This window comes from Primulina eburnea, chromosome 1 (genome assembly GCF_022965805.1).
Source record: "Primulina eburnea isolate SZY01 chromosome 1, ASM2296580v1, whole genome shotgun sequence".
Lineage (NCBI taxonomy): Eukaryota > Viridiplantae > Streptophyta > Magnoliopsida > Lamiales > Gesneriaceae > Primulina > Primulina eburnea.
Window position 1 is genome coordinate 15,575,396 of NC_133101.1, and position 14,583 is coordinate 15,589,978.

At 30.3% G+C, this 14,583-nt stretch overlaps 1 protein-coding gene and 2 long non-coding RNA genes across 3 annotated transcripts; 2 read left to right on the forward strand and 1 right to left on the reverse strand.

Moving 5' to 3' along the window:
- Positions 1 to 3,753: 3,753 nt before the first annotated feature.
- On the forward strand, positions 3,754 to 5,315 carry LOC140804916 (uncharacterized). The gene is made up of 2 exons (XM_073161076.1): positions 3,754 to 5,012; positions 5,117 to 5,315. The coding sequence occupies exons 1-2, from the start codon at positions 3,754 to 3,756 to the stop codon at positions 5,313 to 5,315; spliced, it is 1,458 nt and encodes a 485-aa protein (XP_073017177.1).
- Positions 5,316 to 5,372: 57 nt separating this feature from the next.
- Positions 5,373 to 6,115, forward strand: LOC140811655 (uncharacterized). Its single transcript, XR_012113502.1, has 3 exons — positions 5,373 to 5,531; positions 5,621 to 5,879; positions 5,979 to 6,115. It is a non-coding gene; the product is annotated as an uncharacterized lncRNA (long non-coding RNA).
- Positions 6,116 to 9,741: 3,626 nt separating this feature from the next.
- LOC140811662 (uncharacterized) lies at positions 9,742 to 10,947 on the reverse strand. The gene is made up of 2 exons (XR_012113503.1): positions 10,132 to 10,947; positions 9,742 to 10,022 (listed from the first exon to the last, which is right to left on the reverse strand). It is a non-coding gene; the product is annotated as an uncharacterized lncRNA (long non-coding RNA).
- Positions 10,948 to 14,583: the final 3,636 nt, after the last annotated feature.

A 14,583-nucleotide genomic window follows, 5' to 3' on the forward strand; every position in this document is an offset into this window, starting at 1 on the left:
TTTGTAATATATATCAAATATAGCAAATATTTTACTGTAAAACCCACGAATTCTAAACTTGTGATATTATTTTGTAATTTACTGTTGTACTAGGTTATCCAAGATTTTTATTTATTTATCTTATTATTTTATTTAAGATTTTCAAATCTATCTAAAGTCGTGTGTGATAATTAAATCATGTGTAATATATCTATGGAGCTCAAAATTTAAGATGATATCGTGCATATATTTTTATCTCGATGTAAATAAATAGGTCATGATCTAATAAATTAAATAAAGAGATATGGATATAAACTGGTAAATTTCTAGACATAATTTTGAATTTAGGAAGAAAATACAAGATAAAGTTATATGATTTGACATAATGTTGATACAAATGAATCAAGATAAAAGGGAGATCAAGCAAGAGGATAGTGCAATTTGAGAATTTTGAATTTTTTCATGTATTTATATATAATATTAGATAGATAGAGATATATAAGAAAATGTAGACATGAGAAATTCAAAATTTTTTCCTACCAAGATTTTAAAAAAAAAAATTAAGAGTCCTATTTTTTTTTTGATAAATTACCATTAAATTCGAAATTAAATAAGGAAAAATTTAGAATTTAAGGGCAAAGATTTAATCATATGGCAAAATAAGAGATCTACGTGATGCTGGAAATTAGACATTAAATTCAAAACTTCTGGCCTGACCAGGGAATATTTTCGAAATTATCCAAGAAAATGGATAAAAAAAAAGGAGAAATTATCTTAAATTTAAAGTTTGATTCAAAAGTTTAAACATTAGGATAATAAACGATCAGGATAGCAGTCAGCCCATATAAATAGGATGACCCCCATTCGAAAATCAAAGCTAAAAATTCACTCTATATTTTTGAAATTCTACCTAGTTCTCTCTAAGAATTTTCAAGATTTTGCTCTTGCAAGTTATGCCGAGTGTTGAAGCGCTGCTGCAGTCCTGATCCAAAAAAAGGTTCGGAAATCCCAGTGCACGGAACTCCTCCACGTTTTTTCTTCATCCAGATCTGAGGTAAGTGAGTTTGTTTTAAAAGAATGATTTTCGATGATGCATTTTAGTTTTTTCGGAAATTTGGTCGAATGCAATTCTTCTTCTACCTCGTTCTTGATACAATAATATTATGTTTTATGTGTTGGCACTGTGATGATTCAACTGGATATGCGTGATAATCTCAATATTAGATATGTTATGGCCCTTTCACGGTGAGATAAGTTATATGGTCTTGTCCTCTTAGATGAATAAAAATTAGGGACTGATATTAGTAAAAAATGAAAAATAGAGAAATCTTAGTGCCTCGTCTAAGATATGCTTATGTTGATGATATGAATCATGTTATGCATAATATTTTTTTAAAAAAAAATTATGTAAATTTGTGATAGAACGACCCCCCACTTGCTAGTGACGACCATATAACTCATCTCTTACTCTCCCTCCCTAGATAAGCTGAAAAGCATATAGAGGAAGAAGAAAAAAACCAGTTTTAGGGTTGGTGTTGGATGAAGTTAAATTAGATCTATGTTCGTTTTAGATTTTATTTGTTTTTTCGTTATAAAAGCTTCCACATAGTTTTTCTCGCTTTCGAAAATTTTAGTTTTAAAAACAATTTTACGTTTGATTATGAGTTATAAACTGATCTTTAGTTTATACTGTAATACAATCTTTTCGATCGGTATCGATTAACCTCGGTGTCGGGACGTGACAATTATTACTTTTTTATTTTATGTTTAAATATTAAACACTATACCTATATTTAATATTTTTTAATAATTATTATTTTAAAAATTTTATTTTCGTCCTTAAGGGAAAATGCCTAGCTCCGGCCACTAGCACCTCATGCCACCGCCTTCCACCAGGGGCCTAGCTTTACTAGAGACTAAGGTGGGCTTTAGTCAGCTTAGTTCCGAGCTTAATGTGTGTACATATAGTTTTGTATTTTATGAATTTTAGTCATCAAACTAAATTTTTATATATGTACTTCTATGAGTTTTAAATAATCTAGCATTCTAATTTATTTTATATCTACTTCGTTATCTTAATTTATATATTTACTCATTCTAATTATAAGCTTTATATGTTTTTGTGTTGATATAATTATAAGTACTTATTTATATAAATATCTTGGATAAACAAAAAATATATAAATATTAAATAATAAACAAAGTAAACGTTAATTATTAAAGAAAAAAAATGTATAGCTAAAATATTTGAATGACGACTAATGTCATATATAACTTTAATTTTTTGACTTATTCTTATGTAAATTTATTTAACAAGTTCATTATATATATATATATATATATATATATATACCAGCGAAGGAGGATCGGAACACAATTGGGAAATTAACAGCAGCTTTAATACCGACTTGTTGAAGATCTATCGAGTGGATTTCCTACTTTTTGACCCAATCCGAACTTTGCGAGTTTCAGGAGCTGCATTCTGCTTCTGCACGACGGAGATTTGTAACCTCGGTAAAAATGGAGAAATTAACATATTTATCATAAAAAAAAAGTTGAGGCTGGTATTTTAATAATATGAGTTAATGTAAGTAGTTATATATATAATAAAATAGTTGTATAATTTTAATATTTGAAAAATAAATCTATTTTTATATTTATATTTAGAAAAATATATATTACTTGGAAGAAAAATATTTAATATTATTTTTAATATGGTAAATAAAAATAAATTGTAATTAATAACCTACTTAATAAAATATTAACATTTTTGTTTTTGTTATTATATCTTAAAAAAAACATAGAACAAAACTGTATTTTAAATGGCAAAAACTTGTGTGAGACGGTCTCACGGGTCGTATTTTGTGAGACGGATCTTTATTTGGATAATCCATGAAAAAATATTACTTTTTATGCTAAGGTATTACTTTTTATTGTGAATATGGGTAGGGTTGACCCGTCTCACATATTGTGATCCGTGAGACGGTTTCACATGAGACCTACTCATTTTAAATTTGATAAAAAAAAAAAAAACCAAGTGATGAAGTGGAGATTAAAAAATGATGATAAAGTGAGAATTTAAGAAGATCTATCTAATGGTGTTTTGGAGAAGTGAAATTTAACAATAAGATCTTTTTGAAAAAATGTGGGGGCATCCTAACTTTTTAAAATAACTTATAAGATATTTGCAAATTTTTTTACCAAACAAATTATGAGAGTTTATAAGCTCTAAAACAAATTATGAGCTATTTTTTTTTTAGTGCTTATAAGCTTTGCCAAGCACCCTCTTTACAAAAATCGCTTAGATAAATAAAATTTTTCATATAATTTACTAATAATTATAATATCTAATTCATTTTAAAAATTAAAAAATCCAGATATTATATCTACATATCACATATTTAATATAACTGCATTATCTTATCTAATTAATAATTATAACAAAATTTTATGAATCAATTCAATATATTAATGATCATGATTGTGATCATTAGTCAAATTAAATATTTTTATTTTTTTATAAATCACATTTTTAAATTATATTTTAATTATCTGATGGTATATTTTTGAATCGTGGGACTCACTTTGTACCTAGAATAAAAATTCTGCATGCATGAGATAGACTTGATCTCTTTTTTTTCAAAGTAAAACCCAAAGATAAGGAAACATTATCTTTTATCAAAATCTTTTTATTCCTAGTTAACCTTAGACTTGGATGACAATCGGAATAAGAGGTAAGGAAAATTGGTTACCATTAACCAATTGAATCGTGCGATGGAAGGAAATAATAGTCTTGATCATGTTATTCGACGAGTGTCGATGGAGAATTCGTTGAACTTTTTCCCGGATTTCCCCAGCTTTCCGATGCAAGAAAGCCATCATACGCTGCAGCCGTCTACTGTTCCGACCGCCGGAAACAGTCCTCTCAACCCAGAAATCGACCCCCTCTTCCCCATGGAGTTGTGGCCTCAGATCAGTCGCGCATTGAAGGAGAGAGTCCGGGCAGTGCTTGATCAAGAAAACCGTCATCCTCCATCTCCGACCTCTGGGCCCTCCGCAAGAAACCACCCTCTTCAGCAGGATGTTTTCTACCCCGACGACATCAGGCATCAGAATCTTGCACCGACGGGAAACAGTGCCATCTATTCACACCTCCATCGGCAGGTCAGTAGGGATCCGTTGTGCCCCGGCGGCGAAAGCTTTTGGGATTCCCGGTTGACTGATTATGGTTCTCGTCTAAACCCTAGTTTTCCTGACGAACTTCCCCTCGAAGCCAAATTCGCCCGACTTAATTTCTCGGAAGATCTTGAACGACCGCTTTTATCGGAGCTGCTGTCTGTTTATGGCGGGGCCGCCCCCGAACGTCGGAACAGTTCATCACTTAATTGGCTTCGTGGGAACGAACAACCACCACAGTTTTCGTATGGAGACCTGCAGGCACTGAGGGCTCGCGCTGCTGCAGACGGGTTTACGCTACCCCAAGCCTATCCAACTTTCAAAGATCCTTTTCTGAATCCGGATTCATATTGGGTGAATAGAGATTCCAATGGATTTAATAATATTTTTGGAGATACTAATGCATATAATCGAGGGATGAATATCAGCGGCGGCTACGATCCTCTTAATGGCTTCGACTTTTCGAAGCACATATCACTTTCCATGAACGGGGTTAACTCGAACAACTCGGTATCATCGATCCCTTCTGCTTCTCGCAACCGTTACATCCATGGTTCCGAACAAATGGTTACTTATTCTTCTATAGAAGATTTGAAGGGCAGGGTGTTTTCGGAACCAATAAGTCAATATGGTTGTCGATTATTGCGTCAAAAACTCGATGAAAGGAAACCGGAGGACATCCAGATGATCTTCTCGGAGGTGAAAGATCACGTACATACGTTGATGTCTGATCGATTCGGTAATTCTGTAATTCAAAAGCTCTTCGAAGTCTGCGACCAAGACCAGATGTCACAGTTGGTTTCTTTGTTTACTGCCGATCGCGACTTACTCTCGGCTGTCTGCCTCGAACCTCAAGGGTTTATTCAATCGACCCTATAATAAATATACTTACACTATAACCTTGATCATAACCTTGAATGTAATAACTCGAGTTCCGGTTTTCCGTGTAATTTCTTTGCAGATATCAGTCCATGCAGAAGTTTGTCGAGTGTCTCATGGCACCAGAGCAAATATCTGGTATGATATCCATCTTCCGACAGATCACGGTTCGGCTTGTGAACAACCCGATTGGTTCTCGGGTCATTCGGCATTGCTTGGAGATCTTCCCTGTTGAAGAAACTGAGGTATTTGTTGCCCAACTTCATCCTATTTTTTTGTGACAAATTAATAATATACCATATCTAATGACAGTATCTATGTTTTTCACAGAAAATACTCAATGTGATAGCTGATAATTGTGTCCAAATCGCGACCAACCGAAGCGGATGCTGCATCTTGCAGGTCCTCATAACAAAAGATAGTCCACTGGAAAGCCAACGTCGTATTGTCGCAGGAATAGTATTAAATATACATGAACTGTCTAAAAATCAATTCGGGTACGTATTTACACGGGCAGTTCCTTCGCATACCCAACTTGCAAATTTTTCGTATAAAATCCAAAATCCAACATTTTTTCCCGTTTCAGGAATTATGTAGTTCAACATGTAATAGAACTGGAGATACCAAACGTGATTAGAGGTATGGTAGCTGGACTGAGAGGGGATTTCGTTTCCCTCTCGATGGACAAATATGGAAGCAACGTAGTGGAGAGGTTGATGAAGACATCTCAAGAACAATATGCACATCAAATCATCAATGAGATCATTAGCAGCCCCAGTTTCTTGAATGTCGTGCTAGATCCTTATGGCAACTATGTTGTACAATCTGCTAAGAAATACGCCACGGTATCCAAACTTCTGGAAACTATGTTCTTATTTGTTTGTTTCTTTACGATCTTGAAATGATCCTCAATCAACGTAATACGACGTTATGCGATATTGCAGGGAGCCACTCGCAAGACTTTGAATAATCTGATTCTGGAACACTCTAATGACTTGCATAGTCATCTCTATGGAAAGAATGTTCTCCTAAACAAGGAGAAAACAAGGCATTCCATCTGATTGTCGAGAAATATATGGCTTCCTTTTTGTTCATAAACCCGTCCTAGCCATGCGTATGACCGTGTCTGTTTGTCTTTGTGCGTTCTTTGTTGTTGGAAACTTAAATATTTCTGTGTTTTGGGTGTTGTTTCACAGATATTATCGTTTTTGGGTCAACGTAGGATTGTCCTAAACTGGTATTTATGTTTGTTCTTAATTGTCCCATCGGTTGCCAAAATAGAGCTCCTGATCTCTTGTTTATTTATATATATTTTGTTTAGTGCTGATATAATTTAATTTCCATTTGCACCTAATTGATATTGATAATCTAAAAGTACTAGACAATTCTGATATAGAATTTTTACCATTTTTCTTTTGCTTGACTTCATTCCTTTCGGACTCAAATATTAAGTTGGAATTGTTGAAGGAAACGACCGAATCTATATGTGTTTTTTAAAATGTAGAAAGTCATGCTTTTAAAATTTGATATAAAAATTCAAAGATTTTTTTTTCTCAATTAAACGAGGGTGGATAAAGAAATTTAAAAAGCTTTCTTTGTTATAAATTTAAAACATAATAAAACAATAGAAAATAGAGAAGAGTGAATTACAAGAATATTTAGATCTCTATCTTTACCAAAAGATCTATTTTATATATATATATATATATATATATCAATGATAACATAACATTCTTTAAAAAAAAAGGATTTCAATAAATCGATTTTTTGGATGGAGAAATTAAAAAAAAATTAATTAGAAAAGCCTTTTTCCAAAAAATTTAAAACTATTAGTTTCCAAGCTTCGATTTTTAACTTTTTCTTAAATTTTAAATCTAAGAACAAATGAGATAACAAATCGATCAAGGGCACTTGGAACAAACTTTAAATAGGGTTTGGACACACACACTTTGGAGTAATCCGATTAGAAAAAGTTTTATATTGCATTTAGATTGAGTCACTTAAAATTTATTTTTATTATTAAATAAGTTAACTTGTGAAACTCAAATTCATCTCCTACTAATTACATTATAATTATACTAATCATAGTGCATTTCAAATTACCCCATATTCTACGGATTTGAAACACAGTGTGATTATTATAATTATGTTGTAAATAAGTAAATTTTAATTTCTTATGTATAAGTTATTTAAAAAATAAAAATATATTTGAATTCACATATTTCATATTTTTCTATCTAAGCACAACCTCAAAATTCGAATTATAAATTACTCAAATATAAGATATATCTGAATCCATTACAAAATTCTATTTTAAAGTTTAAATTAAGATTAAGATGAGATAAATTTGAAATATATCCACATCAAAAGCATCCAAATAAAGAATAGATTGATTTCAAATGAGTTTTTTTTTTTGGTATTCACAGCCCTTCGAATAAGTTTCTTGTGAGACGCTCTCACAAATCTTTATCTGTGAGACAGGTCAACCCTACCGATATTCACAATAAAAAGTAATACTCTTAGCATAAAAAGTGATATTTTTTTCATGGATTACCCAAATAAGATATACGTCTTACAAAATATGACCCGTGAGACTGTCTTACACAAGGCTCGGTCCATAATATACTTTATGTACTTTTACATCTTTTATAAAGTTCATAAACTGCTGAAAGAAACAAACGAATCTATATATTTTTTAAAAAGCAGAAAGTCACGATTTAAAATTTGATGCAAAGATTAAAATATTTTTTTTCCAATTAAGCGGGGGTGGATTAAGAAAATATTTCATTGAAACAGTTTTCTTTGTTAAAAATTTAATACAAAACAAAATAATAGAAAATAGAGAAACAGAAGAGTGAGTTTGAAGAACTGTTTTATTCAATAGCGAACACTTTATTTATAGGGTAATTACATAATACAAATCTGTATAGATAAATATTTATCTTAACCAAAAATCTATTTTGATAATCATCTATATTTATCGATAATATCATAACATTTTTTTTTTAAAAAAAGTAAGAGATTTCAATAAATTGTGGTTTGGATGGAGAAATTTTTTTAAAAAAAATGTATCTAGAAATGCGCTTAAAAACTATGGTTTCCAAGCTCCGATTTTTTAATTTTTCTTATAAATATTTAAAAGTCTTCATTGAATCTTAGAACTATTTCTGTCATCTCTCAATTTGTTTTTTTAAAAACAGAGATTTTATAAATTGCGTTTGGTTGCATATATATCATTATACTGTGGAGGAAATCGATTAGGGAAAAAGATTTAAAGATTCAATTTTTTTGAAAAGTTTAAATTTTGAAGCTTTAAATTTAGAAGACTCAAATATTGGCCATATCTGAAATCCATTATAATGTTATAAATAAAATTTAAATTATATAATTTGAAATTTATCCACACCAAAAAGCATCCAAATAAAAAATAGACTGATTCGAAATGTTTTTTTTCCCTTCACCACCCCTATATATTTAATATCATTTAGCAAGCGCAAAAATTATAACCATGACAAAGGATAAATGTGAAATACATAAAATATAGATCACGTGAATAAAAAAAAAACCCTCTTTTTTTGTCAAATAACTCAATTCAAACACAATTTTATAACAAAATCTTCCATCATAAAATGTTTTTAAATATTGATTAATGTGTTCAAACTGTTGTTAGGTAAAATGGGGCCACTGTATTTAATGTTGAACATGTCAAATTTGAATGATTGATTGGTTTGTACAACAAAAAGAAAAAGGCGAAGGATTGCACCTATAAATAAGTGCCTCCTTCGTATTGTAAAATCATCCAAAAATCAAAAACTTTCAAAGCTTAGTAAAAGAAAGAGAGCATTTGAGTGTTGAATGTTCTCTTGTGTGAGTTGGAGAAATTATTTTTCTCGGTTATACTAGGATTGAGAGTGTGATATATTTAGTGTACTATTGTATACACTTGTTGTAATATTTCTCCAGTCATAAAAGATTTGCAGTAGCTCCATGGACGTAGTCTATCTTGGGTGAACCACGTAAATCCTTGTGTTTTTGCTAATTATTTTATTCCGCAATTTTCGGTACTATATTATCATCATGGTCGACGTCGTTTCGGTGTAAATTTTCCAACAACTGTATGGCTCATCAATAATCCTTCAGAAGAATATGTAGATCTTTTACTCATTGTGGATTGACTTGTTGCATGATTAATGTATAGCTTAAGGTATTATGGTCAAGACAGTCGTGAACCCTACGGAGCAGCACCATGAAGAATCAAGTTCGAGCCCACCACAAGCGAAGGAATCACCTAGAAAACCACAAATATCCACTCTATTCCATGTATGGAACATTCCATTTTTATTCATACTTCATCTTTACAAACAATGAGAAATTTGGTGAATATATATATATATATATAATATATATATATATATATATATATATATATATATATATATATATATATAGTACGAGCACCAAAAACATAGAAAAGATTAATACACAAATAGATAATACACATTTTCATACCTATAGTCTCGAGATTTTTTCGGTTTAGCGTCTCTAGTTTCTCACGTATCAAAATGGTTGAAAATACTAAATTAGTTAACATAAGAAAATCCTCGAGGTTACTGAAATATCAGAAGCTAACATATTTGAGCACATGACAGTCAAGCGACCCAAAAAAAAAAAAAAAATCGATTACAGAGACCGAACCCTGTATGCATAGACAGAAAATTGTAGTCTTTTATTCAATAACATTTAACTGCAACGACAATTCTAATGACGGCAGGGCGAGTAATGGAGATAACGAATCGATCAAGGGCACTTGGGTTTTCCCTTGGAGTTACGGTAGTCCCTGTAACAAGGGCACTCGTGCTTGTTCCCGAATGTTCCCGATGGCACGCACTTGCATTTGGCGCAGCAGATCCCACAGTATTTCATGCACCGGTCCTTCATCCCTGCCTTCGCGCAGCGCAACCCGCAGCTCTGCAGGCAGTTAACTGCGTCTGCGCCATGCAAACCAAATCATTAACACCATATATAATCCATAAATGCCATTAGTTCTTATATATATATGTTGATGCAGAGAGAAGTCATGAAGAAATGGAGACTTACAGATCTTGGCCTCGATGAAAGGGTTGCTTAACAGAAGAGCGCAGAGAAGAAGGAAGCAGAGAAAGCTGGTGGAATTTCTCATGGTTTTCTCAGTTTCTTGGCTCGTATTTAATCTAAATTAGGTTCTGGGTCCTCTTCCATAAATTGTGCATGGTATTTATAGAAGCGAGATATTCAATATTTGTGTTGGTTGGATCATGAACGGTACACCAGAATACGGTAGGATTAGAATGAATATTCATGAACCTACTCCAAAACACATGCATGGTATGACATGGATCATCAAAATTATATTTTTTGGGCATTTAACTTACAATTTTTCATTTTATTATCCGATCTTAATCCACTAGTTTATATTTTTTTTCTCGATTTTAGTCATTTTTAGTGATTTTTTGAGGTGATGAAAAAACATTTAGGCCCCTGGTCTATTATTTAGAATCTCAAAAAAAAATTAAATTTATGTAAAAAAAAATAAAAGAACTTGTCAAAAATAAGAAATTTGATTTTAATTTTTAAAATTTAATTTCTATTTTTTTAACGAGAGTAGCATTAAAAAAAGCGAGTAAATAAGCACACATAATTCATACATAAGGACACTAGTAAATTATTAAATAGTAATTCCGACAGCAGGAATTTCATCTGTCAAATTTTCTGGAAGAACGGGTGATCACTCCCAAAGTTTCAAATTTTTTTCTATGAAGTTTATTTTTTTACATAAAAACAATTTCTTCGATCTACATTCCATTTTCTTAAAAAAGAAATACAGAATATGAAAACAAAATGTGCAATGAACTTGTTTTCAAATACCTAGACAGAAAGGGTGTGTTTGGTTGAGTGGATTAAATAAGGATAGATTAATAGTCAAATATTTATCGTTAAAATTTTAAGATGTTTTAATAATCATTTTGACCCGGTTTAAGATTAAATTTTATTAATTAAATATTTATCCATAAAGGTTTAGGTAACGATATTATTAAATTGTTTTTTTTTTTACTCAGACATTATTATTAAATTCTAAAAACCCAGAACAGTAAATAGAACATTATTATAAAATTGATTTGATAAGTTCTACGCACCTATACGTAATGGATAGTTTTAAATTTGGGAAATTAAGTTTTTATGTCTCGTAGTCTTGTTGTAAGTCAATTTACAGTCTTAATATACTACCGCTTTTTTCCAATTTTAGTCTTTTTTTTTTCCGGAACTCTAACCAATGGCCGTAAAATACTAATTTGGCGACTAAATGACAAGCTCACATGAACTAATAAATTTGGAATTTTTGTTTTTGGAGGGAAAATTGTATTATTGACATAATATTTTTTAAACATAGTCATTAAGAGTTAATTATTAAATAATAAATAAAATATAAAAATAACAAAATAATTTCTTACATATTTTAAAAAAACACTCAATTCATCTTCCCCAGAAGTGTCGACACACTCATTCTCATCCCAAACCCAAACCTAAGACAAATAATTACAATTTACATAGCTTCTTTTACATTAGTTTTTTGAAAATGCAATTTTCCCTCCGAAAACAAAAATGTTTAATAAGAATTTGAGGTAATCGGCTAGGTTTCCGACAAAAAAAAAAAAAAAAAAATCTAAACAATTATTTTGTAGTCTAAGACTGTAAATTTACTTATAACACAACCAAAATTTGAAAATGTGCTTAGTTTCAAAACCAAAAAATTAATTTTTCCTTTTAAAATTTTGTACTACGTTTTTTTAGTTTTTTAAGACATGATATTTTGTACTATGTTTGGTTCAATATGAATGGTTAATAATTTCTCTATATTATTAAAGCACACATTCACAATCCCCACACAAAGATTTCATCGATCTTTGCACGTGAAATTGTTGAAATTTTCATCTTTCGCCCATTCCTGAAAAAAAAAAAGAGACCGTGAATTTAATAACTTTCAAAATAAAATTTGGAACATATTTTGAGGTTCATTTCAAGAAATATATTTCAAAACTATATATGAAAGTTGTTTTTTTTTTAAAAAAATTGTTTAAAAAGGAGGAACAAGTTTTAAAAACTTTAGAAAACTAATGTGCACAAATATATCATCGAGAATATTGAAATCAATAAATATTCTTAAAGAAGTTATCAACAAATATATGTAAATTTGAAACATTAAATCTGCGTTCTCTAGAGTCTCGATTTTTGCCTATTTTCTTGTACTTTATTCGATTTTTATTTATGAATGTGAAATCAATTCTAATTATGGATATAAATATCCTTGCGTAGAACTCAGCACTCCATGTTATTATAACAAAAACCGTAGACGTGGATATTCGAATAATATATATTTTTAAAACTGTACACGGTAATCTAAATATTACTACATATGTAAACGAAGTAAGTCATTCGCAAGCTCTTTGAAACTCAGCTCGTTGAAAAGCTTGTTTGTTAAGCTCATCGTGTCGAGCTCTAGCTCAATTTCGAACTCGAGCTTAAGGATATTACATAGGTAAGCTCGCGAGCCTATTAACAAGCTCAAACTCAACTCGTCTTGAGTATATAATAATAACTTACATTGTCCTACAACAAAATTTGAATATAAAAAAAATGATTGAAAGATTATAAAATGATAACATACCTCTAGTGGTGAATTCACTATAGGACCAAAGGGGCCACGACCCCCACAATTTTTTTACTATATATTTAAATTTTTAGAAAATAAGTGTATAAATAAATGCCCCCAAATAATTGAAAAGAACATATATTTTAGTGGTATACATGAGTTTAAGGATTTGTTATACTTGAATTCCATAATATCATTCCAAAAAAATTTCCCCTTCAACCCTTTTTTCTCCTCCTTCTGTTTGTTTTTGTTTTTTGTTTTTTGTTTTTATCAAATTTATCTTTTAAAACAATATAAAATAAAAACAATAAATAAATATAAAGGGGAAAGTGGACTTGATTCATGGCCAATTGCAATTCATCGTGAAACTTTTGTCTTCTTAAAAGTAGATTAAGCGAAAAAAGTAAGAGAAAATTGGGTGAGCATATTTCTCTAAATTTTAATCACAACATTAATTAATTAATTTTTTTAGTCTTTTCTAGCTTGTTTTTATTAAAAATATTTGATTTGTGCTATATGAACTCTTGAATTGAAATATGGGCCATGTTATCTTTTTTGGAAGAAATTTTGGTTTTTCAACGTCTTGTTTGTTTTATCTATTAACATGAAGAAGGATATTTCTTGTTCTATTTCGAAGGCTCGGACTAATTTTATTATCAAATCACTTCTATTTTACAGATGATCCCAATATTTGCTTCTTATTTTATTTATTTCGTAGCCTAATGAATGTTGTTATTTCTATTTATTTATGTAATAGAAAGAATTTTTTTATTATAGTTTCTTGATTTGAATCTTATTTGATTCAAGTGATGTTTGCTCGATGTTTGTGTTTTGCCAAATTAGTTTTGCACAACCGTCACATTTTTTATTTTAGAATTTAGCAATTGTAATGTTGTTTTGATTAAAATGATTAGATTTTATTTATTTGTGCGAGATATAAATTTTATTTATATAAAAAAAATCTATCACAAATTATTCTTGTGTTTACTCTTCTAATTTCTAATACTATAGAGTACAAAACGATCATTCTCAACTATGAATATCGTGAAAACTAGACTTTGAAGTAAAATAGATGATGATTTTATCTCGAATGCATTGATAATATTTATTGAATAATAAATTGCTAAAAATATTTGTATTGATGATATCATTAAAGAATTTGAAACTTTTAAGGAACGTCGAATTTATTTGTATTAATAATTTTTTTTCTCTTTAACCATTTCGTTGTCTTTTGTAAGCGGCATGCCCTACCTCCTTAAATTCTCACATCTTAATTGACATTTTCTTGTTAATAATGTTTGACAAGATCGAAAACGATATTGTCTAAAGAATTCGAAAATGAGCTCATTCAACGAGTCGAGTTCGAGCAGACTTCTTAACATGATGAACGAGCTATTAACGAACCGAACTCAAGGTATTCGCCATCTTAATAATCTTAAAACGAACCGAGCTCGAACCTCGTGATAAAAGCTTGAATTGAGCTCGAACTTATATCTTAAATGAGACGAGATCCAACATTACATTGTTTGGCTTTACATCCCTAAATACAATGTCTTCTATCTTTATAAGAACTATTATTTTTCCCTCAACTAGTCTTGAAAAAATATAACTTGAATACATGAAATTAAACAAAACCCATGAACTCGATTTTTATAAAATATATTAATTATTAAAAATGTAATTTCTTTATCATAAAAAATATTAATATAGGAGATAAGTTTGTTGCAACTTTCTGTAGTTGGACTATAAAGAGGCCATATCGAGACATCTTGGTACAAATAGTAGATCAAACATTACACGTGCAATGACAATTTGGCGCATCAATCAAAGCTCCAACAGAGCCACGTCCCATGTTTTGAAAT